The sequence below is a fragment of the Lagopus muta genome, chromosome 1 (genome assembly GCF_023343835.1).
Source record: "Lagopus muta isolate bLagMut1 chromosome 1, bLagMut1 primary, whole genome shotgun sequence".
In the NCBI taxonomy this organism is placed as follows: domain Eukaryota; kingdom Metazoa; phylum Chordata; class Aves; order Galliformes; family Phasianidae; genus Lagopus; species Lagopus muta.
This window is the reverse complement of record NC_064433.1, coordinates 76,922,985-76,949,477: the sequence shown is the minus strand read 5'-3', so window position 1 is coordinate 76,949,477 and position 26,493 is coordinate 76,922,985. Positions and strand designations below refer to the sequence as shown.

At 37.7% G+C, this 26,493-nt stretch overlaps 1 protein-coding gene across 1 annotated transcript in view; it reads left to right on the top strand.

The window, feature by feature from the left end:
• The window catches only part of KPNA1 (karyopherin subunit alpha 1), a 53,351-nt gene that overhangs the window by 8,338 nt on the left and 18,520 nt on the right, over positions 1–26,493 (top strand). The window contains exons 2-10 of the mRNA XM_048934064.1: positions 3,376–3,509; positions 5,950–6,057; positions 7,694–7,793; positions 8,373–8,467; positions 10,545–10,676; positions 19,702–19,790; positions 21,016–21,115; positions 21,668–21,831; positions 22,678–22,756. Coding sequence (XP_048790021.1) covers positions 3,381–3,509; positions 5,950–6,057; positions 7,694–7,793; positions 8,373–8,467; positions 10,545–10,676; positions 19,702–19,790; positions 21,016–21,115; positions 21,668–21,831; positions 22,678–22,756 — 996 coding nt within the window. The 5' untranslated portion in view covers positions 3,376–3,380. The remainder of the gene's footprint in view (positions 1–3,375; positions 3,510–5,949; positions 6,058–7,693; positions 7,794–8,372; positions 8,468–10,544; positions 10,677–19,701; positions 19,791–21,015; positions 21,116–21,667; positions 21,832–22,677; positions 22,757–26,493) is intronic.

Genomic DNA, 26,493 nt, shown 5'->3' with positions numbered 1-26,493 from the left:
CTTTTCCTATCTCCTAAAAACCTATTCTTTGTTCACCTCCACTTTTGGTATGGCCTTTGTCCTGATCAGCAAAAAAAATTGGGGAATGCTTCCTTAGACACCCAAAAAATAGATGTTTTCCGTTTTGTTACAAATAGTTGTTTGTTTGTTTTTTGTTTCAAGGCAGCCAAAACAAGCAAGTAAAAAGTGTAATACAGTGTTTCAGTAGTACTGCACAAAAGGTGAAAGAGTACATAATGAAAACTCATTGGATTACTGAGGATTTTAAACTACAGACTGTAGGAGTGTCCAGAACTGTGGAAAATACTCTTCTATTGTTAGGGCAGAAGGTCTGTAGAACATTTCCATGACAACCACCATTGACTTTCATCACAGACAGCATTAATTTTGATAGTGCAGAGAAGATCCAGGATTTACTGTTTGCTATGAAGTAATTCACAGTGGGTAAATGTGAACTGGTTGTTGAAAGATTTTCAGTTAAGCTGCAGCAAAAACTGTTGAAGATGGATGGGAAAGGTCTGAAGTTATTTGGACTCATTGGTTTTGTCTAGAGCAAAGCCTACATCCTGAAAAGTGGAAGACTTATGGAAAACTATTCTTGGATGTTTGTAGCAACTGACATAAGATTCTTTTATTTTCTCTTAAAAAACAACAAAAAAACAACAAAAAACCAAAACTGAATAGGTGTAAGGATGCTGTCAGGAGATGTGGGCTAGATTATGTCCTGAACGTGGTCATAGAACCAATAAAGGAATTGCAGCATTTTAGATTTAGGCCATCCTGAGGTAGTTGCAGAAGCTGCTTTTGGATAGCATCTTTGGATTGATTAAGTTAGGCAGGCAGACATGTGGCAGTGCGTTGGGATTTTGTTTATTTGTCACTGGTTAGAGACTGCTGTGAAATCAGTGATTGAATTCAGTGATTTCTCAACGCTGAAAGAAACTAAATGTTTCTGTTCTTAATAGAAGAAACTTTGTATTCCTGGTCACTTGGTGGGAGTATATAGAAGAGCTTTGCTACAGAGTAAAGCACAGTACGCTATTTAGAAAGGATTTTAAGTGCACTGATCAGTCAGCAAAGGGAGCTGTCTTGAAGGTAAGAAATAAGCATAGCCAAAAGCTACAGCTAAAGCTTGGAGGGGTTGTAATAAATAGATAATACTTAAGTTCTAGGCACGGATGACAAAAATGACAACAAAAAAGAATATGCTAAGGAAACTTGACAGTAAAGATGGATTCTCCTTGATGTTTAGAAACATTGGAGCATCGTACAGAAGAACTACAAAACAGAAATAAGATAGAATTCAATAGTAAGAATTGAATATGATAAATGTCAAGGATTTCTATGAGCAGAGAACTTCTAAGGACTGAAAGTGAAGGTGTTAAATGATTGCAGGAGCTATCGAAGCCCTGACACCTCCAGTAATGGCAAATTTACTCTGGTGAGTTTGGGAAGATGTTTCAAGATAGAAAAGCAGAATGGTGAATACTGTCATGGGAGGCATGAGATCTTATCTGAGCTATGGTGTGTGTGCCTGTACTTGTTTGTGTTGTAGGGCAGATTGACTGGTGCGGCTACAAAACCTTTTTTGGTTAGATGTGTCCTTTTAGCTCATGGTTTTCCATCTGGTGTTTGATTCTAGACTATATAAAATATTTCTATCTGAAAACAAAAAACTTTGTGTACTCAGCCTGAGTATTTGTTAGCATTAGCTTTCTATAATTAAACCCACAATTTCTCCAAATAGTATTTCTAGAGGTTGTAGTCATTCGAAAAACCTCAGAACAGGAAGAAAATGTAATTGCCAAGCATATTGCAAGAAACATGAGAAGTTGAAGCTCAGACACCTAAACAATGTGAAGAATATAGTCTCTAAGTTGCTAAGAATGACGTAGGGAGCTCCTGGAGTTCTGAGATCATATTTTTGCAGGATTTCCATTTAAAAAGAAGCCATTTTAGGAAGTGTTTTTTCAGTAGAACTAGGCTGCTAGATTACTTATCTACATGATCAGGTTTTCGTGTTGCATTCAGTATGATCAGTGACCAAGCCATCTAAAGTATAGTAGTTTAGCGTCCTGTAAAAGTTTTAACTGGCAGAATGCATTTAGCTTGAAGTGGTGCATGGGATGTTTCATAAGCATCAGTTTATATAAATGGCTGTCAGGCATCAGCAACTTCAAAAATAAGCTCTAATAAGAAATACATTTGGATATTGCATAAAATCTCTTAAAGTTTTTCATGTTAACAGAAAGTAGCTTACACTTGACCCTCTGTATAAATGAAGTGCACAGCACATCTCATCTGGTAATTCTGTGCTTATGGAATTGGAAGTAGGTAGCATATGTAATGTAACAAATTAGGGTACTGGAAGGAGGCCTTTAAAAGCACCGTAGAATAACTTTATGCATAGCATTGTTTCTTAAATCTTCTGTTACAGTTTCAGATAGCTATAACATATCACATATTACACCTGTGGGAAGATGCATGGAAATACTGCGACTTTCAGAATTCTGTTCTCAACGTTTTTGGGGCGTAATGGGGAGACATAAGTAGCAGGAAACTGGGGGACTGTAGGTGGAGACTGATCTGTGGCTCATTTGGTTTATGGGTAGACTTCTCAGTTTTGCAACTGTTGGTCTATGCTAGGTAACTCCAAATTGCATCATTGGATATGTGAAAATTGTCAGGGGTCCGTATTAAAGTTGATGATCCACTAAGTTATGTATGAATTATGGTACTTGGAAATCATAGGCTTAAAAAGGCTCTTCTGTATAAACAGTAACAGGATTACAGGCTGAGGGTGTGGGAAAAAGGGAAGAGCAAGATAAGAAGTAGATCTTCTGAGTAGTAAACCTTCATCTAAAACGTGTCCATCTCCATGTCATTTTTCTTGTAGGTCTTGCCTGGTTAGAAGGAACACAACATGGATTTGAATTAACTTAAAATGTGGATTTGAAGTGCAAAAAAAGTTTCTGACTTCCTAAGTGAATTAAGCTAAAATGGAGCTAAGGCCACTTCCGTTCTGAGTGCAGTGATTAATAAATCCCTTGAAGGGAGAAGCACTAATAGATCATAGTGTTTCTTTCTTCTTAGCCTTGTATCTTCTGGCTTAGAAATCTCAGTTCTTTCTTGATAAACATTTCACTTATTCGTATCTCTCTACCTAAGGAATAAAGTAAAAGTTGAGTGGTCTGATGTGGAAGAATCGGCACAGTGAAGTTGCCTTACCCCTTCTGATTTACTGGATGTTAAATAACAAGTTATAGGGAGGCAGTAGCTGGAAGTGCGCAGAGAGGTTTGAGAGAGAGAGGACGTAAATTGATGTGTTGCTGAAGTGTAATTGTTCTGACTGAATCTCTTAACTGCAACTTAAAGGAACCATGACGACCTCAGGAAAAGAGAATTTCCGACTGAAGAGCTACAAGAACAAATCCCTGAATCCTGATGAAATGCGTCGCAGGCGAGAGGAAGAGGGTCTTCAGCTGCGTAAGCAAAAGAGAGAGGAGCAGGTACTGTACTACAGCTGTCATAAATGTAACAGTTGTCTTGTACTGTCATTAGTTCTTTGCTTCTCTGAAGCCTCTTGGTCGTTGCCTTGCTAAATTCCCAGTCCATCTGAAATCTGTAAGTTGCAGACTTTACTGCCTTTTCTTTGGTTAGTACAAGACTCAGTGAGTGCTCATCATTCACTCAAGTGTGAGATTGGCAGCTTGGCAGTAAAGGTGGCTGCGACAGAGCTGTCTCTACTTGCACTGAAGGAATTCTTTATTTTTTGCTAGCTGAGTTGTGGTTGCTCTCATCTTTAAGGAATGATGAAATAGGTTGAAGAAAACATGGCAGCGTAGAAGTGTGTCCAACCAGATCCTTTTAAGTTGCAGTAATGATTTTACTGGGAGAAGAATAAATTGATCTAATTCTTCCCTGTGTTCTGTCTTTAATTTTCAGTTAATATATGAATCTACAAAAGTTTATGCCCTAGCAGAGCAAGCAAGGGTGGATTATTGTATATTGTGCACAAAACATTTGAGGAGAATGTTTGGAAGCAAAGCTCCCCTAGCTGTTCATGTCTGGCTAGTACTTACTACCATGTTCACATTGTGAAGCGGTGGATTCTCTCCAGGTTTAACAGGGAAACAGCAGCAGAGATGAGGCATGGTGAAAGCAGTCTTCTGATAAAAATGTGTAGCATTGAGCAGTCCTTCCTTTTACTCTTAGTTATGTTCATTAGAAGCTTTAAGAGACTGGCTCCAACAAAGTTAGAATGAAGCTTAGTTTCATCCATGTTGAGTTAAATCAAAGCTAGTAACACGCTTGAGCTCGGTATAGCAGGTTAATTCTTTAATCTGTTCTACTTAACGTCCTTTTCACAGTGTCAACACTAGATAGTTTCAAGAAAGAATTCTGAGAGTGAATTGGAATTGTTTTGTTTTCCTCAGAAGCAGCAGGCAGTACTTCCAGATGACAGTACGAAATGTCATCAGTGTTATCTGTAAAGCTGCTACTTAATTAGGAAAATGATGAGTCATTTTAGTAATCTGTCTTATCTGTGCCTCTGACCTCACTTGCACCTGATTACCACAGGATGGCTAAATAAAGGGTAGTAGTATTTCCTTAAGGCAAACTGTTATTCCTACCTACAGTGCAATGGAAGTGAAGCTGCAAAGTCTTTTCTTTTGTTCCTTTATTGTTACAATTTCAGACCTAATGTCCAGTTACAAAAGTATAAAAGTACATATGTATTTGGTGCACTGGTCACGAGAATGTCAGTGAGATGCTTGACTAGTGGTGAGAATGCCGGAGTTAGCATTGCATCTCCTGGTTAGAGCTGTTGATTTATGTGAAGAAACCTGTTTTACTCTTTGACTTGCCAATTTCCATTTGTATTCATTCTTAAAATACATTCTTATTCCTTGTTTTATTGTCTTAGCATTGCATTTTCAGCCCCTACAGAGAAGACTCATTTAACCTTTTACTAAAGTTTGCTTGTTTTTTTTTTTTTTTAAAAAGCTAAACCACCCTACAAAAACAGTGTCAAGTTCCTGAATTTTCACACAAATTATCAGCATATGAATTTTGGCACAGGATTGTATTTCAGCAGGGTGTGAAGAGCTTGGGCGAGCGCTTTGGAGGGTAGCCTAGCACGAGCAGCGCTCCACAGGGATGCCTGTCAGTGAACTGGGTTTGATGTGGACTTAACAGCTTTGCATGCTGTTTCCTTCCAGATTTCTCTGGAGAAAAGCATAACAGCAGGTTGATGTCGGGGCACTGTCTTGGCTGTCCTCTGTAGTGGTACAAATCTGACATGGTTCAGTGCTGGAGTCGTTAGGGAACTTGACAGGCCGAGCAGCACACTCTAACCCTACTCATCACTGCTGTTATTTCTTGCAGTGAGATTGCTAGCTCAAGGGAGAAACTGTAGTCTCTGTAGCTCTCCTAATAACATCTCAAACTGGCTACCTCCTTTATGCGATAGCGTCCAAATTTTGTTCATCCCAGTTTCTTAAACCATTCTTAAGTGATTATCCCCCAAAGTCCACTCTGCCACAGTAACTTAGTTATTCCAGTCTCAGTAAGTATTCCACAGGGATCTGTTATACACAGGAATTTGTTGTGTCTTTGAGCCCCTGCTCATCATGGGGAAGGGAGGAAAGCAATTGTCTGGAAGCTAGAGGTAGCTGATAGATGGAGGGTGAGCAGTAGAGAAAAGGAGGGAGTATCAGTGAAGACATTTCAGAAATGTCAAATGAATATTCTAGCACACAGCCATGTTCATTTCATCTGTTACTAAACTGTGCCCGTTTACTGTCCAGAGGAGTCACAGTGTCAGTATTCTATCTTTTCTCAGGAGATGCTAATTATCATTTTTCTTGCAGTCTGATATGGCGTGTGAGATATGTATGTTGACTCTTGATTCTGTAGTGCTTTTATTAAATGCTTTTTTCTCCTTAGTTATTTAAACGCCGAAATGTCGCAACAGCTGAAGAGGAAGCGGAGGAGGAAGTAATGTCTGATGGTGGCTTCCATGAGGCTCAAATGAACAACATGGAAATGACTTCTGTAAGTGTTGAGGAAGAAATATTGTTTGTTGAAACTGAGTGGGCCTGTCACAGTGAGTTTAAGGGATCAGAATTGCAGAAAGTGGCATTCAAAGAGCATTCAGACAACTCTCAAACACAAGTTTCAGTGAAGTGACCGGAAACGGATTATGGGAGAAAAACTTTATGGGAGTAAAGAGTAAATAAAAAGAGACTGGCTGAAAGTCTGTTAATAAATTTTCAAGTAATAAAATTTTAACCAGGGTATTGGAAACATAACCTGCCTAGCTATCTGCAAATGTCCTTGAACTCCATTCCAAGCTGGAATTTTATCCCATGGGAAAGCTTTCTTCTGATGGAAATTAGGCTTTTCTGCATTCTCACCATTTCTTTATAATGCTCCTGTATGTGGAAAGAAAAACGTATGGGACTCCAGCTATAGCAGAGAGAATAAATTAAAATACAATCTTCACAGAGTCCTAAAGTCTCACCATTGATCTTCATGCTTGTTCTTGTGTTCAGAGTATATTTTGAAGGAAATCAGACTACTTTTAATTTCTACTGATGGTTAGGCAATGAAAATTACTCAGAAATGCCTATAAACAACGTTAAAGTTAACTAATGGAAAATAGGTTATTCTTCAAGGTAGTCCTAAAACATCAGATGAATCCTAAATCCCGTTTAATTCTTTGTGTAGAACTTTATATGAAATAAAGGGACAGTAAAAAGTAAGGAAAGCCTATCTTATACATACAGGTTGCTATTTTAAGTATTAATTTGAGTGTCTTAAGAGTTAGTACTGAAAAAGAAGGATCTAAAAAGTGGTGCATGTTTTGATTCCCTTTTATTGGTTCTGGTGACAAAAATCTAGACTGCCTGCATTTTGTTACTGAGAGCACAAGTACAGACAGTGTAAATATTTCAGCACTATTGTCTGTTTTCCTGTTTATTGAGGATTTGGATCTGACCACTGTAATGTTTTGGATCAAAAAGAGAGGAAAAAAATACAACATCATTTAGATGTCTTTTCATGGATTTAGATTAGTCAAATCAAACAATGTCAGATTTTCCCTGTCGTGAAAAAACATTACTGATTAGTTTAGCCATATTAATGGAAACTGTCTGTATTGTGAGAAAATAAATGCTATATTTGATTATGATAACAAGCATTAGGTTTGTCAGTGCTTAAAAAGAAAAACAGTTCTTGTATATTTTGTTATAAGAGTAACCTAAAACATAGATGTTGCAGGTGTCTAAACAACACCTTTAATCAGTATTCTTGTGTAACTGTAATTGCTATTCTAATTTAAGCTACCTTTTGTTAAAGCTGACAATGTTATAGTTATTTTATAGTATGGGAGATAGGAAAAAAAGGAGAGAAAATACCTGTGAGAGTTTCTGAAGACAATTTTTTATCATAGCTTAAAAAAATTCTGAATTTTGTCTTCTAGGAAAAAGACTATACTTAAGAAAGATGCACAGCTACATAAGCAGAATCAGTGATGACCCAGTTGTTATTCTTATCTGACTTTTTGCTCTATAAGGGTAAAATATTGACAGTTTTAGCAAGTATTATAAACTTTCCCCAATAACTCTCAATTTTCTTTTCCTCTTGCTCTCTGCCACTCTTGTTCTGTCTCCCCCCACCTGAATACTAGAGTGCTGTTATCACCTCTGATATGATCGAGATGATTTTCTCCAATAGTCCAGAACAGCAGCTGTCAGCTACTCAGAAATTCCGAAAGCTTCTTTCTAAAGGTAAGGGCTGAATTTTCTTCTAGAAAAATCTTGGGTGGTCCTTGGCATGTATTTTGACTTTAACAGCAGTGTAAATCAAGTTCCATGTGGAAATTTCTGGTCCAAGCAGAATTGTCTTGCAGCGTGCCAACTAGGTGTATCTAACAGTCAATTCTGTTTGTGAAACCTGTACAGCTTTTAATGATGTAGGTGCAATTTCTGATATGTAATGTACATTTAAGCATTTTAGTCAGCGTCTCCATGGCTCACAAATTATTCTTTCTTTTTGGAAGTTGAGTTGTGTGCATATGTGCACCAAGGTGACTTTGCAGATCTTCTGCTGTCAAGTTTTTATACTCAGGTTAATGAGTGCATTACTGTTAAATCGTGTTACAGCAATACTTCAGAATTTAAAATTGAGTCTTCCTTTTGATGAATTCATTGCCTTTTAGTGGAAAAGGTAGACAAAGAAGTATAACAGAAAATAAGACTCTCAGAAAAATCAGCATTTCATTGGGTAATACTTTGGTGCTGTTATTTTAGGAAATTCCCCCAACAAATAAATGAATGCGTCTTAATTTTCCATTTTGTTTTAAATAGAACCAAATCCTCCAATAGATGAAGTCATAAGCACACCAGGCGTGGTGGCAAGATTTGTGGAGTTCCTCAAACGGAAAGAAAACTGCACATTACAGGTATACAAACATAAATGTATCTAGCTTTCTGTATTATGAAGCTTTTGGTGATGCAAATAAGACAGAAAATGTCATCACTTTTTTTTTTTTTTTTTTTTTTTTTTTGTGAGCTGTGCTTTTCTTTTTCTTTATAAGGATAAGACATTTATTTTACCTATTTTACTATGAAGGCTTCTTAATAGTAAGCTCAATTGCTAGGCCTAGGAGAGAATGAGAGAAATCTGAGTTTTGTTGGGTGGTGTTTAACATGGGATGTTTACCTGGACTTCTCTGTGTAACAAAAACAGTTTGAAAGGTGGCCTTAAAGGATGAAAAGCTATTAAACTTAACTGTACTGTTTGTCAACTTTTGTACTAACTGAAGACTGTTTTCAGAGTTCAGAATTATGACAAAGTTTTGATTAAATTCTAAGAGGTTTAGAATTAGAGTTGAACATTATGAAAAAACAAAACAGAGAAACCCTGAAACTTGCTTGCTTTGGTTGGAAGAACGAAATTGTATCTGCTACAATTTTAATTAATGTGTTTTGGACTTAGTCCTTAGAATTAAATCTTTTCACTAGCTATCCTTTGCCTGGCGATCTTTCTTCTGGGCTAGTATAAGGTGGAAGGAAGTTGATCTGATAATGAAAGAAAATGTTAATAATTAATGGCTAAATGTGATATATAAGCTAAGTTGATGTTCCTTCATAGTATGTAATGCAATAATTTGTTAATGCCTTGTGAAATCCAAAATTTGGTGCATGGAAATATGCAAAAAGGACTTTTTCCTTGTCGTAGGGAAAAGACAGAATTTATTGGAATTACTTTCCAAATTGAGGCCAGTAAAATTGCAAACATCTGCTAGCTGCTTTTGATCAGTATATGCACAGTAACTAAGAGCGTGTTTCAGATTTAGCCAGGTTGTTGGTTCTGAACTCCAATGGAAAGGTTTTAAGCAATCTCTATTTAAAAAAAAAAAAAAAAGCCTTTATTATTTACAGGATTTCTAGCATGGAAGCCAAAGATAAAGGGAAAAATTGAATAATGTTTGGCGGACAGAAGATGGGGAAGGGAAAATGAAGCTGGAGGATATTTCTCTAGTTTAAAATATTTTAAAAGTAATTGTAAGCTGAGTCAAATTCTTCTGCCCTTACTGGTACAACATGCATTTTGTTGACTTTTTTAATGTGCAAAGAACATCAAAGAAGCACTTTATGTTGAAATGTGTAGGTTTGACCTAAAGCGTTTATAACAAAGCTGTGAAAATATATTGTTCTTCTTCTTACCAAATCTATCTCATTGTTTACTCAGCTCACAGTCTGTAGGTGTAGGTTTTTATTCTGTCCAGTTTAATGTTCTTTTATTCTGTCCTTGTTGCCAGTGATGTGGCATGAGCAAAAATTTTGGACATTCCATTCTAGGTATTCCTGACTTCAGACTAGTTGTAGAAGGAAGGCACTTTCAACTCATTCAGGAAATGCTGAAGTATTTTTTTTGCCCAGATATTACTTGTATGATGGATTGAATGTGGAAGCTACTCTGTGTTAGTGAACATGAAATTGTATGTCTTTATTCTGTAGGTTTCTACTGTATTGTTAGCAGAATATCCAGTAAAAAATGAATTACTAATATCAGTGATAGGAAGGCCATATTTGTCTGGAATTGCCCTGTACACATTTTTTTTCTTAAGTGATTTTCAGGTTTAAAAAAGCTGCACTCTTCCCTATGATCATTTAAACCATACACAAATAACTAAATTTTTCTTACGTGATGATGACAAAAATCTTCAAGAATATACCAAACAAATACTAAGATGAGCCTTTTAATTTTTTTTCTTTAACAGACAAAAGATAGTAAATGTGTGACAAAAGTAGGATTTGAGAAGCCACAGTGAATCTGATCTTGCTGCTGTATGGAATTTTTGCAAATTCTGAGTTCATGTCGTCATGATAACTTTTAACTCTGATTCTTGCTTTTCAGCTTCTATTTTAATTAGTAGCTTCACCAGTTCTTTTTATTTTTACTACACATTGTCATTGTTTTTCATCTGACACAGGAGGCTCCAGGTGAACTTTCTTCTGTATTTTGTTTTCCAGTTTGAAGCTGCCTGGGTGCTGACAAATATTGCCTCGGGGAATTCCCTTCAGACTCGAATAGTGATCCAAGCAGGAGCTGTTCCCATCTTCATAGAGCTGCTTAGTTCAGAGTTTGAAGATGTACAGGAACAGGTAAAGATTAAGAATGGTGGTTTTGGTTTTTTTTAACATAAAAGTACAAGGCTATTCTATAAGAAAGTCTTGTGACTTTAGAGGAAGTGTAGTGTCTGGCAGTTCTGCATAAGTCTTTTTCCCCCTAGTATGTGTTAGGGTGCAAGTACTGTTTTTCAGTTGTTCTGGAAATGATACATTTAACCACAGCCAAGGTGGTAGTGTGTTTTGATCTTTAGTGAATTAATACTTATCTGCTTGCTGAGGAATTCAAGAAACCTTGTTTTAAAAAAATACTTCAGAGGTGGAAAGTCTTCAGGATTCTCCTGAAGATAAAGCATGCGTGGAAATTATAGGTTGTTCTCTAAAAATAAAGGAAAAGGAAGCAAAAGTGCGATCAAGAGTGCTGTAGGTCTGTTGGATGTTGAATTAAAGAGATAGGGAAGTAATGTTACTTACTAAGCTGGTTTTTATAAATGATGAAGTAGAAGAATAAATGCAATCTCTGTCCATAAATTCTACTTGAATGCCTTTCTTACAAGCAAATTAATATTCCTGAAGGCCCAGAGAGATCAGTGTAAAGCACAGACCAAACATTAGATTCATACAGACTCAGTAATTTCTGCTCCAGGGCAGTAAGTTATGTTTGAACAAGGTTGTATTTTAAAAAGATGTCTAGTCTTGCTTTGAAGACTTAGGATGGTAAAATATCAATCATGCTAATGCACGTTTTCTGTAATGCATAATCCTAACTTTAATGTGTGTACCTCTACTATACAAATTTGATTAGCTTTGGGCCCAGGTGTTAGCTCTTGTTTCACTGTCTACTCAGTAAGCTCTCTGTTGTTTTTTTTTCTTATAGTTAATTACAGATGATAGCTTAATCTTTTCTTGAGCAAATGAAATTGAACTCTGAATTCTTACTATGGATATTTCTTTAGCTTTTTAAATTTTCTTGGTGATCCTTTTCTGAACACTTCTTTGTTTCAATAACTTTTTGTGATGGTGAAATAACAAGTAGTACTGTTCCAGCAATGCTGTTTGCAGAGGTAGTACCCAATACTCATTTCTACTTGATTCTTCCCTGCGTGAATATTCAAGATGTCTTTGAGGACTCTTTTCCACAGAAGCTTGCTGAGAGCTCAAGTTAAGCTGATTATCCAATATGATTCGTTGTTCTTTTCAGAGTCACTGACTTCCAGGGCTCAGTTCTCCATCCTGTAAGTGTGCCCTCTATTCTCTCTCCTAGATGTCTGACCTTGCATTTGGCTGTATTGAGATGCATGATTGGAGGAGTCCAACTCATAAGCATTGAATCGCTTTATGTAACTTACCTTTCTATCTTATAGCTGGCACAGAATGAGCCACTCGTATTTAAGACTGTGTAATGTTTTCCACAAGAAAGACATATTTCTTCAAGTTGCTTGTAGCTTTCCACTCTGCAACTTTCCATTTTCAGTGGCCTCTCTCATGCTGAATAATTTTGGCAAAGGCTTTTTAAGAGAGTTTGGGTGCCTCAGAAAATTGTATTCAAGGATATAAGTGTTTTTTTTTTTTAATTTGAGGAAATGAGTCTATTTTTGAAGAAATTAGAAATGTGATATTGATCTTGCCAAAATAGCAGAGAGATGCCATGTTGTGCCCATGTAAAAATCTATCCAGACTCAGCTATATGATGTCCAAACTGCTTTTTAGAGTTTGTTTTTTGGAGGAGGTTGAAATTGATGACATTATCTTCTGAATTCATCTACCACTTCTGAGGTGCTATTCCTGAAGGATAATTGGTACACTAAAGGTAGTAAGGGATACTGCATTATTTTACAGCCCACGACCTCCCATGTAAGAGTGAATTTTTTTATTAGGTTGTTAGGTCATTCTTGGTAATGTTCAGAGAAGTGTGCAGGAAGAACCAGCCTGCTTTAGAAGGAGTTGTGCTGCTTTCAGCCCCTGTGTGTGAATTAACAGAGGAGCTAAGGGATCACAGATAAGCAGTTTATCTGTATTCTACCTGCTTCACCTCCAATAAAGTGCTGGCAGGTTAAATTCATACTGGAGTCATGCCGACTTGATTGTAGCCACTGGAAAATGCATTTATGTACAGTGCATCCATGATTTGTCTGTTATCAGCAAGTCTGTAACTACCAGTGGCAAATTGTTTTGTGGTAAGCTATGCTGATGTAGGAAAGTATACCACAGTGATGTTACCTATGCCTTTACGTAATGTGCTGCAGTAGAAGTTGCAACGTTCTGACTGCTCACTTTCAGTTTAATGCAGGCCAGCTTGATTTTTTTTTTTTTTTTCTGGCAGCTTTTAAGAAGAAAAATGAATGCTTCACTGTAATATCTAATAAAAATAGAAGGCATTAAGCACATAAATGTTAGCTCTCGTACTTCTGTATTACAGGGTTGCTTTAAGTACACAATTAGAGTATTTATCCAAATGACTCTCATCTTGTTCAGCATATTGTTGCCCTAGTTAGAAATCAGTGGGTAGTGAAGGAGGCTTTTAATTATCACACTAGGGCACTGTTTGTTGAAGTTGGTTCATATTGTAGTGAATGGAAGAAAAGCGGAGATTCATATTAAGGTTGTTGTAGACTTGAGGTAAAAGCATCTACTCTTAGTGTCTAATGCTGAAAAATTGATCTGTTTTTTGTAAGTGGGGTACTTGTTCTTTTTTTTTTTTTTTTTTTTTTTTTTGAATTCTCAATGTGAGTTATTGCATTTTGTTTTGTAGTTGTAGGCAATGCATATTTGAACATATTCGATTCCAAGTATTGGGCTGAAATTCGGCTATTGCAGGATATTTAATCATTTTAGCCATAAGTTTTCTCCTCTGTAATTCTGCTCTGGTGATTTGTATCTTTTCACAGTAGTACTGTGAAGATTATTATTTTGCAAGCAACTCTTTCTGCAGTTGCAACAAATTGTAACTTCCCAAGAAAATACAGAAAATCATGTGTAGAGCACGTAGACCAGAATCTAGCCATACTAACATAACACAGAGTATAAAAGAGAAAAAGTAACATTGAAGGTTGTGTTACGTAGATCATTCTTTGTGCTAAGTGGTGTAGTAATTTTGTGGAAGGAAATGTAAGCAGTAATATAATTTTGAGTATGTATCATAGTATAAATTGAAAATCATTCATATTTTTTATTTCAATTTGACATACTGGCTAATCATTATACAGTTTTTGTCTTGAACTTTTTATTTAAATCTTCTCATATTAGTGACTCAGGAACACGTACCAGTTTACGTTATGATTCTTTCAGCAGTTCTTTCTTTTGAGCCTGTTTTAATCTAATGTATTGGACTTTTTTTTGCGTATGCAAGTTTTTGGTGTGGTACTAAATGGTTGATTTTATAGGAGACTGAGGATCTTCATTGAACAATGTGTATTTTAATGAAATTGTATCTTTTTCCAAGATGTTTCCCATTAAGCTAAGTCGGCTGAAATTTAATTATCCTATCCCTTAACTCTGTTATTTCATTTTCACACAAGCACACGATTGTAGGGGTTGAGAGGGACCTCTAGAGATCATCAAATCCAAGCCTCCTGCCAAAGCAGGCTCCTTACAGCAGGCTGCGCATGTAGGCATCCATGCAGGTCTTGAATTTCATTTCCAGAAAAGAAGAATCCACAACCTCTCTGGGCAGCCTGTTCCAGTGCTCTGTCATCATCCTTGTGAAGAAGTTCTTAACGCGTTTGTGCAGAAATTCCTGTGCTTCAGTTTGTAGCCATTTCTCCTTGTCTTATCACCATATACTGCTGCAAAGAGTCTGGCTTCATCCGTTTGTACCTTAGATATTTATAGATGTTGATCAGATCTCCTCTCAGTCATCTTTTCTTAGGGCTGAACAAACCCAAGTAGCTCAGCCTTTCCTCACAGTAGAGGTGCTCCAGGAACTTTATCGTCTTAGTGACCCTCTGTTGGACTGTTTCCAGGAGATCCATGTCTTTTTTGTACTGGGGAGCCCAGAACTGGATACAGTACTTCAGGTGAGGCCTGACCAGAGCAGAATAGAAAGGGAGGATCACCTCCCTTGACTTCTGGTCACGCTTTTTTTTGATACACCCCCGGGATGCCATTGGCCTTCTTGGCCATCAGGGCACACTGATGGCTCATTGCTAACCTGTTGTTCACTAGGACACCCGGGTCCCTCTCTGCGGAGCTCCTCTCCAGTGGGTCATCCCCCAGCCTGTACTGGTACGTGTGGTAGATGCAAGAGTGCACTTAAACCTCATGTGGTTCCTCTCTGCCCAACGCTCCAGGCTGTCCAGGTCTCGCTCAATGGCAGCACAGTCTTCTGGTGTGTCAGCCGTTCCTACCGGCTTTTGCTTTGTATATCAGCCTTTCTCAGGTATTTCCTGGTAATTAGTGATCTGAAACCACGTCACATCTTTTTTTTTTTTTTCCCACTGAAGAAATTGAAATTGTGACAGAGGCTGCATCTCCATTATTTATAAAAAATTATTGATTACATCTTTGTACCTACCTGCTTTTCTCAACTTCTGTTATACGGTTATTTAAATGTAGTTAATGGCAAATGTTCTAACCTTCTTCTGCTTCTCCCATTTTTTTCCTTCCAAAATGCATCTTGAAAATTAGAAAAGCCATCCTGAAATTATTTATGTTGAGGAATTTCATCAAGGCCCTGTAGAAATGCTTAACATTGATTTAGCTTCAGCAATGTTTTAGCTGCAGTTCTATCCTGTGTGCGCTGCAGTATTTAAAACCTGGGTGTTATTTTGAATTTTCTGGATATGCATAGAATTTCCTTCAAAAACTGGGCAAATTTCTACGTTCCAGGTTTAAAACCTGCATATCTCACAGTTACAGATGTGTCATTCTGCTCTGTATCTGAAGGGTAGCTGGTGGCAGGAACATACATTTGTTGCCCTGTTCTCTCCTTTGCAGATGTTTCCAACTGCATAACAGAAGTTGAGAAAAGCAGGGAGGACAGAGATGTAATCAATAATTTTTTATAAATAGTGGAGATGTAGCCTCTGTCACAATTTCAGTTTCTTCGGTTGAAAAAAAAGATGTGAAATGGTTTCAGATTATTAATTCCAGCTAAATTTGTTTTTCCCTCAGTGTTCTTCCATTCCTATCTGTATTGCTGTTAAAACAGCATTTATTTAACAGAAGTGACCTATGAATCTGGTATCTACTGTCTGTTCTCTGGCTTATACGTCAGCACCCCCTGCTAACTTAGGTCCTTATATTCAAAATGAGGGCAAGAAAACCAGCAATCCAGTCAAGGCATGAGTATGAAATACTTTCTCTGTCTGGATGGAAGAGATGCTAGTAATAAAGTTGGAACAACCTGGCTGCTGAGAGGAAGGTTTCTTCTGTGTTGGAATGTAATAGAAATCATCTCTAGGGATTCCTCCCTCAGGTATCCCTCCTTGTGTCCACTAGTCCAGTTGTGTATGTATGCAGGGCTAATTTTCGCTGCCTTCATCCCAGTGTTAGATGTGTTTCGCAAGTCAACATCTGAAAGTGGAAAAAGTGTGGATTCTTAATTCAGAATGTTTCTGTTCCACAGAGGTACAAACTTAATGCGCTATTGGTGGTTGGCTTGTGGCTTGATTTAAATATTCAAATACTTAAATGCATGGCTGAGAGCTATCAAAGTCCAGAGGAAAGTGGAAGAGTTGTCAAAAAGCATATGTATTATTCACAGAATGCATCGTATAGATCGACATTACTCTATAAAACCAGCATTGTACTGTTATTGACTATTAACATTGTCCATTATTGCATGTGAAACTTCTGGAGTTTAATAACAGGTAAAATAAAGCGGAGGCTTGCAAAAACCCATGTTTGATCATTAGCAGTATATGGAAATTTATGCAGCTCTGTAAAAATACACATTTGTCAGTTGACATGCACCATTTGTATTTTCAGTTTACACACAACTTGATATTGGTTAAAAATGTACAGACCTTAAAGCTATAGGTTCTTTTCATCTCTGAGTTTTGGTGCGAATAAAGTATTGAAATTAATTTTATTTTTTCAAGCTTGATATTTTAAATAGTAAACTCTTGAGATTACTGGAGTTAAATCCTTTAACCTTGGCAGCTATCTAAAAAAGATGATTAAAAAAAACAAACAAACATTTGCTTCATAAGGCTTGTTGAAGGGCTTGGAGAATATGTCCTATGAGGAGTGACTGAAGGAACTGGGGCTGATTAGTCTGGGGAAGAGGAGGCTGAGGGGAGACCTTATTGCTCTCTTGCGATATCTGAAAGGTAATTGCAGTGAGAGTGGAGCTGATCTCTTCTCACTTGTAACAGGTGACAGGATGAGGGGAAATGGCCTCAAGTTGTTCCAGGGTAGGTTTAGGTTGAATATCAGGAAACACTTCTTTACAGAAAGGGTTTTTAAGCACTGGAATAGGCTCCCCAGGGAGGTGGTTGAGTCACCATTCTTGGATGTGTTTAAAAACTGTTTGGATGTGGTACTCAGGAACCTGATTTAGGGGTGACTTGTTAGAGTTACAGTAGTATGGTTAGGTCATGGTTGGACTTGATGATCTTTAAGGTATTTTCCAACCTGAGCAATTCTATGATTTGGGATGTATGGAATGAAACCATAATGTAAAGGTAAGCAAGATTTTTGCATCTTGATGACTGCATGAAAGTCATCAATGAAAATTACTGAATATTATTCAGACAAAAAAGCTGAAGACACTTGTCACTGTTGTTGTGTTTTTGTGGAAACCACAAGAAAGATTTGTGCTTACAGCAGTGTCTGCTGAGAGAAGTTTGAATGAACTTGATTAATGTTCCTTATTTATCAGAAAACTTAAAACGATTCCTCGAGGAAAAATATTTGAACATAACTCTGCGTACTTTGGCTAAAGATACTTCAATTTCTTTTCGTCTTTTGTACGATCCAGAGCTACCAGTCATTAATGTTAGAATTTCTTCCAACATTGTTACCAGCTCTTGTGATATCAGGTTACTGAGACTTCTCTGCCCTTCAAAATCAAGAGTAGGAAAACAGCAAAGATGCTTTATGACTTCTCTGGCTTGACTTTCTAATGAGAGATTGAGAGCTTTGCAGTTAGAAAACCAGTCTGTCTTTCAAGGTCAGAATAGACATTTGTATTAAGTGATTATTGCTGTTGTTAAATTAAATCAAGTATTACTATGACAGAAGCAAGGTCACAGACAGTGAGATACAGCCTCCAAGGTAGGCTGTCCAGTAGGTGTAAGACTGTCCAGAAAAGGAGGTTGTATCTTTGCACAAGGATGCCATCTTTCTTCCTATCAGTGTTTTTACCAAGATTCACAAATTTGTATAGATAGGGCCAGATGAAATTTTTTATTTGTGCCTAAGGAGTCCCATTACTGCACAAGTAAAAGCATTGCAGTGAGCAACAGGCATGTCTTCTTAGAGTTTTAATACAAATGAATTTTTAGGGGAGCTGGTATATGTTCTGTCTCTTAAGTTAATTTTTTTCTTTTAGCTGTCTTTTGCATGTTGAATCTATGAGGCTGCCAGACCCAAATTACACTTCAATTTTAGACATACTGTTGTTGGAGCAGTTGTAAAACAGTAACAATTGGAATGGAAGATAAGCTGTCTTGATTAGCTTTAGAGGGACACACAGAATTAGTAGTGATGAAGGTCACTGCAAAGCTGAGTATGATTTGGTATTCTAACTGTGGCTGACAGCAAAAGCTGGAAAATAGTAGGAGGACAAAGCAAATCCTTCCCAGAGTAGTCTCCTAGTCTCTAACAACTTGTAGGTTAGGGACTTATGATCTATCAGTTGATAGATCTATCTATTGTACTATTGTGGGTAAGTGTACCTAGCAGATAACAAAATGTAGGTAAATATGTATGGATGGATTTTTTTTAATACATTTTATTTTGTTTTAGCTGTATTAATTTTTATTTTTATTTTTTAGAGAATATCTTTTGGGCCTTTAGAGTGACTGGGGGGAGGACTTCAGAGGCTGGAGGAGAAGTCCCTTATATTGTGGAGTAGCATCTCTTACTGCTTTTTAGAAACTTTTAACTGCTTCTATTCATGATAGGTCCAGTGGTTGTGTAGATTTTTTTTGTATAGTTCTCACCTAATAAGAAAGTACTCTATTTCATTTGTCATTTAGCCTTCTGCTAACTTAAAATAAATACAAAATGTCAGTTTCATACTCTTTCTTGTATGATAAAATGTCTGTGAAACATTCTGCTGGTACAGACTGTTTTCTTTAAATTCTTCTCAGTTACAGTTCTCACACTAATAGAAAGTGATATTAAAAAAAAACTTTTGACCTCAGTGTTTTAATCAAAGTTAATGAACTCTTTCATTCTGGTATTATGGAAGATAGTTTTCATGCTTTTTCAATAATCTTTTGTTATTTTGTATCTTATTCCTCAAAATGAAGGGTTAGGGTAACAGAGACGCCCAGGGGAGTAAACAGTTGTCCTTGCATTTTGTCGTGCATATATTTAAATAGTCAATACTGGTTCTGTTTTGCTTTCTTTTAAAAAATATAACAATGTCCATCTGAACTTTTTTATTTTGAATATTGCTTTATTTTGTATTTAAATCATCTTTTCCATCTTTCTTGTTATCAGTGTTCTTAATGTGACTGTGTAAACAATGCATGCTTTTATGGCTTCCTAGGAAATACTAATATGAGCTGTTGTACACATTTTTGGGTAGATACAAACCTGCTTGACGTGTGCTATGAACCGTCTGGACTTGAACCAGGGGGCGTGTACAATTAGTGCAGTACTGAGCCTAAGGTGAGGAGCTCTTGTTGTGGACAGAGTAAGGTTGTCTGCCTGCAGTCTTTGGTGGCATACCTGTTGACTGCTTGGGTACTTAGACCTGTGTAAATATTCCTGAATCATGTAATGAGCTTGGGTGTATATTTGCAACTCTTAACCAGAATGCATTCCCCTTTTGTATATTGTCCAGGATAAAACGGTGAGAACAGAGATGATTTCCCATTTTTAATTCACATACTGAATGGTTTGAATTGTGCAAATGAAAACAATTACCGTTCTGTTTTTATTGCAGGCAGTATGGGCTCTTGGCAACATTGCTGGAGACAGCACAATGTGCAGAGACTATGTACTGGACTGTAATATTTTGCCTCCCTTACTGCAGTAAGTCTGTTTTAATACATTCTTCAGAATATTACTCAAGTGTCTGATAAGACTGAAGTTTGTTTTGCCCTGAAAAATAATTATTTATTTTTGTGGACTAATTAGGCTTATTTTGTAACTGACTAAAAAGGAATTGTGTTAAGACCAGCTAAGCTGGAGCTATTTTGTTCTACACAGTGGGTGGATGCCTGGAACTAATGAGAATTGTAGAGTAATTTAAGTTGGAAGCGACCTCTGGAGGTTGTCTAGTCAAACCCTCTTTTCATAGCAGATGTGATCAGAATTGCTCAGCCACTTACGTAGTCAAATTTGGAACATCAGAGGTAGATTTCATAACCACCCTGGACAACTTGTTGCAGTATTTGACCAAGGCATGATGAGAGAATGTTCTGATAATCAAAATTTTCTGTGGAGTTCTTGGCTAGTTTTTTCTAAGCTGTCCGGAAAGTGCTCTATATAGACTTCATGCTGTATTTGACTTAACTAACGAGCAGCAGTGCTAGGATTAATCTCAGATAAAGAAATGCACAATGTACCACAGACTGAAGCAGCTTTGGCTGATGTGGTAGTCCTGTAGCACACAGATATCGTGAAGATAGAGTATGTTACACCATTGTCCTTCCTGAGTCTCATGCAGCAGAAGCTGAATCCTGTATATGGTGTGTGTGTGTCATCTTGTAAGAACTTCAGAAAGAGACCAGTTTGGGATGGTTTATAGAGATTTCTTCCTACATGAACACAGTGGTCAAAACTCCTGCAGGGATGAACAACAGTGCACAGGAAGTCTGGGCTGTGGTTGCTGCCAGACTGCTGTAAATATTTGGGCAGCCTTAAATGTGATTATATGTGTTTTCTGAGGTTAAATTCTGTTCTAGAAAGCTTAACACAGAAAAACATGTTGATGGGCTGAGAATTGACATGCAAATCTACCACAACAGTCTCTAGGAAGTTAAATGAACGTTCTTATAGTGTGGTGGTTATTGTTGGGATACCAGGTTTAACACATTTAATGTGAACGTTAGTATCTATCTGTCAAATGTAATTTTCCTCAGGATCTGGTTTTTTTTTTTGTTTTTTTTTTTTTTTAAAAAAAGATTTTAGTATGTTTTCCCCTGACATCAGTTAAAATGTAGGCCTGAGTTCATGTGTGTGAATCACAGCTAGCCATACTAAGTTGCCTGGCTTTGAATATGCATTAGTGAAGTTTGGGATTTGTTTGTTTTAGATTACTTTCAAAACAGAATCGTATCACTATGACCCGAAATGCTGTATGGGCTCTATCCAATCTCTGCAGAGGGAAAAATCCTCCTCCAGATTTTGCCAAGGTAAGAAATGTGTTCATTCTAAGGAAATGTGTTGTAAGGTGTAGATTTCCAAGTAAGAAATAAGAATGGTTAAGCTTAAACTACATAGCAGAAATGTTTCTGAATTTCTCTGAAACAATGGTGTGCTTATTGCAAATTAAGCTTCTGAATGTTTTCTTGTTCTTTTGGCAGACATTCACAACCATTGTTTTGATATTGCTGCCTCCTAGTTATTTGTTAATGTCATTACGCAGTAGAGCAAAACTGCATCTTGGCTTCTTTAGTGAAAAATGGCACGTCTTGATGGAGATGTTTGAGGTTAAGTTTCCAGGCATGGATGATACTGTAGAGGCTGAAGAATTCTAGGTGCTTTTCTGCTGGTTTGTTCCTCTCTGCTAGTGTAGTTGCAGCCCTACACCACAGTGCTGCTGAATTCTGAAGTTTGCCAGGTATTCAGGATTGTGATGCTAGTGTGTGGTTTTGTAATGATGCATACAGAATTAACTGACATATTAATAAGTATTCCAGTCCTTTTGATTGCATAATTTGTGCATCTCTTTTAATGTTTTACAGGTTTCACCTTGTCTTAGTGTGCTCTCCTGGCTGCTCTTTGTCAATGATACAGATGTATTAGCTGATGCCTGCTGGGCTTTGTCCTATTTGTCTGATGGCCCCAACGATAAAATCCAGGCTGTGATTGATGCAGGAGTCTGCAGAAGACTTGTGGAATTGCTGATGTAAGAAGTTTGTTCTGAATAAATGTATTACTTTCCCTAAAATCATGGTTCTTACATCAGAAAGCACAATTAGATACATCTTAATCTTTCTATTTTCTAAAAACCAAAACAACCTGAATTTTATAACTTATCCTGTCTTTAATCAGTCCTTTCTGTTGTCATAAGTAGCAGGAACAGTGGAGCTTTTCCTGTGCTGTTTTTTCAACATGTAGCAACTGCTTTTTTGTAAAATTTACAGAAGAACAAGAAACAATAGTTTTCCATGATGTAAATTCAAGAGGCTATTCAAAAAAGCAGTCTACTGAATTATTGAATAGAATGTATTACTTAAAGTACCTTTTTATTAAGTACTTTAATTTCTGAAAAAATTATTTACTTTTCCTGTTCTGATTTTAATAACGATAATGGGGAGATACAGTGCAAATACATTTAATGATAGAATATGATTAAATGGCTGGATGAAGATGCGATTGAGTTAAACGCAGCGCTTCTGCCAGTGTTCTTCTGTCTCATTATCTGCCTTTGTGCATGCTATGTTAAGCATGTTCCATCCTTGAAGTTGATTTTTCTGCTCCCTAAGATGCCTGTACCGTGGCATACTGTGTACTTGTATTATAGTAATCTCATATTTTAGTTTTTATGTTGCTGAATGGTATCTTAGGGCCTAAAAGTTATGAACTCTAGAATGAGTTGCCATTAGTTTAAAATCAAAAGTCATTTGATTCAGATAATGGTAGCTAAGACAGACTTAGCTGGCAAATTTTTCCCTGGCAAATGTTTCTTCCTTGAGGATGTGAAGGTGAAGATGATTCAAGATGGTTAACATCTCAATCTTGGTAATTTTAGGCATAATGACTATAAAGTAGTATCTCCTGCCTTACGAGCTGTTGGGAACATTGTCACAGGAGATGATATCCAGACCCAGGTATGGATTCACTTCTTTGTGTGTTGTACCCTGGTTCACCTTTCTGTTAATATCGATGTAATCTATTCACAAGTACCTCTTCCTGTTCCTTTTTAAGTTTGAAATGAAAGATTGACATTAATTGCTGTATGTAGTAGTTCTCTTTTCCTGAACTGCTATTTCTTCTTGTATTACTGTGTCTGGAGTTCTTTTATAGCTGTGCAATACTCTTTGAATTTTTCTTTTCTGTTTTGTTTAAAGCAGTCTTCCTCTTAGGCTGAATTTTATACTGAATGATGTAATGTGGTGGGGCTGTTGACAGCCTGTTGCATTTGGTGCCTGTGACAGTCTGTGATGAATGTACCAATACAGTGTGGTGAGATCTTGGATGATATGTGACAGAGTCTGGGCGTGTGCTTGGAGAAGTAAGAGGCAGTGGCTCACACCGTTGTGTTAGAATTAAACTGGGAGCCAGCAATATGTTGCCTTAGAGGTACAAAGTTGTCAACCTATTGATTTTTAGACTTTTCAAGAAGTGGCAGCTCCTATTAATTTTTGTAATCGGTGGGAACAGAGAGTCCATGCCGTGTATACGTGTTATTTGTGTCCACTAACTGATGGCAGCCTTTTTTGCATGCAGAGCAGAAAATCCTATTATGAGCTTTATCTGTTGTACCTTTTGTTAAACTTTTCCCATTTCTTTGTGTATTCTGACATCCTTTTGTCAGGATCTGGTAATATGTGAAAGAAAAGTACAGAGTAGGCTGCTGCTTTTGAAGCTTTGCTGACTTTTGGCCTCCACTTCTCGTTCACAAACTAAAACGCGTGAAAAGCATGCCTGTGTGATGTGGAGCTGTCAAACAAATGCACAAGCAAATTGGATTGAAGTCACAGGCTCAGGCAGGCTTGCTGTTGTGGGCTGTTAACTGTTATTAAAGCTGATGGCAGAAATAGGATCAGGAAGTGGTGGTAGCTGAAAATGGGGAGGTGTGTGTGTGGAAGCGTTGAGATGGGCTTCCAGGTGATGGTGGTAGCAGCTGGGGATTTTAGATGGCATGAAGAGCAAAGTACTTCTTCCACATAGATTATGCTAAAGTTAAAATCCAAGCTCCTAACTGTGAGGCTTGTTCAATAATTATTGGTTTATATTAGCATGTTGATTTACTGCCACAGAACTGCAACATTCAAGATGAGACAGGAAGATGACTTAGTAACAGCAAGATACTGTTTGAGTATTTTATAACTAGTACTGGGGGAGGAGGTTAAGATATTATTATTTATTCATAGTGTATAGTTGCACTGTATAGGCATTCTTCTGTTTTTCTTAGTGACTTGTTTTTGAGATTGGTTGTAAGAATGATTGAGATACGTTTTCATAAAATAGCTGTTTGTTGTTTGTTTTTTTTTTTTTAATAAATAAAACCATAGGGGATCACTCAGTCATGTGTAAGGCAGATAATTAAATACTACATTTGATAAAGTGAAATCTTTGATTTCGCTTCAAGAAAATGTTTCAACTGCTTAGCTGCATGCAGGTGTTTGGTTTTGTTTTTTTTTTTTTTTAGAGAAGCATACCAAAGTGTTCCTAAAATTCTAAGGAAAATTAAAGTCTTGCATGCAGACTATGGCACATGACAAAGAGGGATTCAGAAGATGCACAAAAATCTGTAAACAGATCTGTGAGGGGGAAAGAAGAGCCCAGCTTTGACAGTAAACGCGTTTCTGAATATGTGAACAGCATACAAGCCAGCTGCCTGAAAAAGGTTTGTGCGCCCTCTTAGATCTGTTGCTTGTGAATAGAGAAGGTTTGTGGGTGAAGTGGTGGATGGTGGCCTTCTTGGCCATAGTGACCATTAAGTAGTTGAATTGAAAATCTTTGGTGATAGGAGAACTGCCTCCAAAACCTCAACTTTTGATATGGGTAGAGCAGATTTCAGGCTGCTCAGGGAACAAGTTAGTGAAGTCCCCTAGGAAACTGCCTTCCAAATGCACACATCTGTTGGTGCTGGTTACTTCTTGAGTACCATCTCCTGAGAGCACAGAAACCGGCAATCCTAAAATGCTGGAAGTGAAGCAGATGGGGCAGAGGTCTGGCTTGGCTGAACAGAAGTAATCTTTTAGAGCTTGGACAAGAAAAATAATCTATATGGCTGCTGGAGGCAACGTCAAGCAACATAGGAATACTTCAGGGATACTGTTCACCTTTGTAGGGAGAAAATCTGTGTGATTGAAGCAGAATTAGAGTTGAAGCTGACCAATATTGTAGGGGGCAATGTATATGTTTTTTTTTAACATGTTAATAATAAAAGGAGGACCAGAGGTAACATTGGTTCATAACCTGAAGAGAATGTCCTTGTTTGTAAGGTGCCCAGACAAAGCAGACATCTAATGAGTACTTTGCCTCTATCTGATGATGGACTGTGGCACCTCAGGTGCTCTGAGTTGGAGGACTGTGACTATGAGTAAGGATCAACTCTCAGCCAACCTCTGACTTGTGCAGGATTTGCTACTCCACGAGGTGCATATAAAGTACGTGGGACCTAATGGAACAAATCCCAGGGTACTCAGCTAACCAGTGTTGTTTTAAGACCACTCTATTTTCAGTGATCTTGGAAATCTGGAAAGGTCTCAGTTGACTGGAAGGTGACAAATGTTGTTCTCATTCTCAAGGAAGACAAGAAAGAAGATCCTGATAATTACAGGCCTGCCTGTGAATCTCACTTCAGCGCTTTGTAAAATTATGGAGAAAATTGTGCTGGGTGTTACTGAAAAGCACCTGAAGGACAATTTGGTTGCTGTTCAGAACCACCACAAGTTCATGAGGGAAAGATCCTGTTTAACTAATACAATATCCTTTTTTGAGACAGTCACCCATTTAGTTGACTAAGGGAGGCCAGTTGATGTTATCTTTTTGGATTTCAGTAAAGCTTTTGATACTGTTTTTCCACAGTATCCTTCTGGACAAAATATCTGCCAGAGGGCTAAACAAAAATATAATGTGGTGGGTGAGCAATTGGCTGATGAGTTAGTCCCAAAGGAGTATAACAAATGGTGTTACATCAAGCTGGTGGTCGGTCACTAGCAGGGTTCCCCAGGCCTCAGTTTTAGGGCCAGTTCTCTTTAATGTTTTCATAAATGACTTAGATGTGGGACAAGGAGGTGTTTTGGACAAGTTGGCTGACAATAATTAATGAGGGCTGTTGACTCCATTGTGGGTGGAGAGGCCTTGCAGAGAGATCTAGACAAATCAGAGGAGTGGATAATCACCAATCACATGAAGTTCAACAAGAGCAAGTGCTGGATTCTGCACCTGGGAAGATGCAACCCTGGCTATATGTAGACTGGGGGATGAGATGCTGGACAGCAGCCCTGCTGAAAGGCGTTTGAGAGTCTTGGCCAAAAGCAAGTTGAATGTGAGTCAACAATGTGCCCAAGCAGCCAGGGATATGAACCATATCCAGGGGTGCACCAACACGGCATTGCTAGCCAGTTGAAGGAAGTGATTGCCCCACTCTACACTGAACTGGTGTTTCCCCTCCTCGAGCACTATATGTGCAGTTTTGAGCATCACAGTACTAAAAGGACACAGAGCGATTGGAGAGTGCCCAAAGGAGGGCTACAAAGGTAGTGAAGGGTCTGGAGGGGATGACATGTGAGGAGCAGCTGAGGTCCTGTGGTTTGATCAACCCAGAGCAGAGGAGGTCAAGAGGAGACCTCAACACAGCCTTACAGCTTCCTCACAAGGGGAAGCGAAGGGG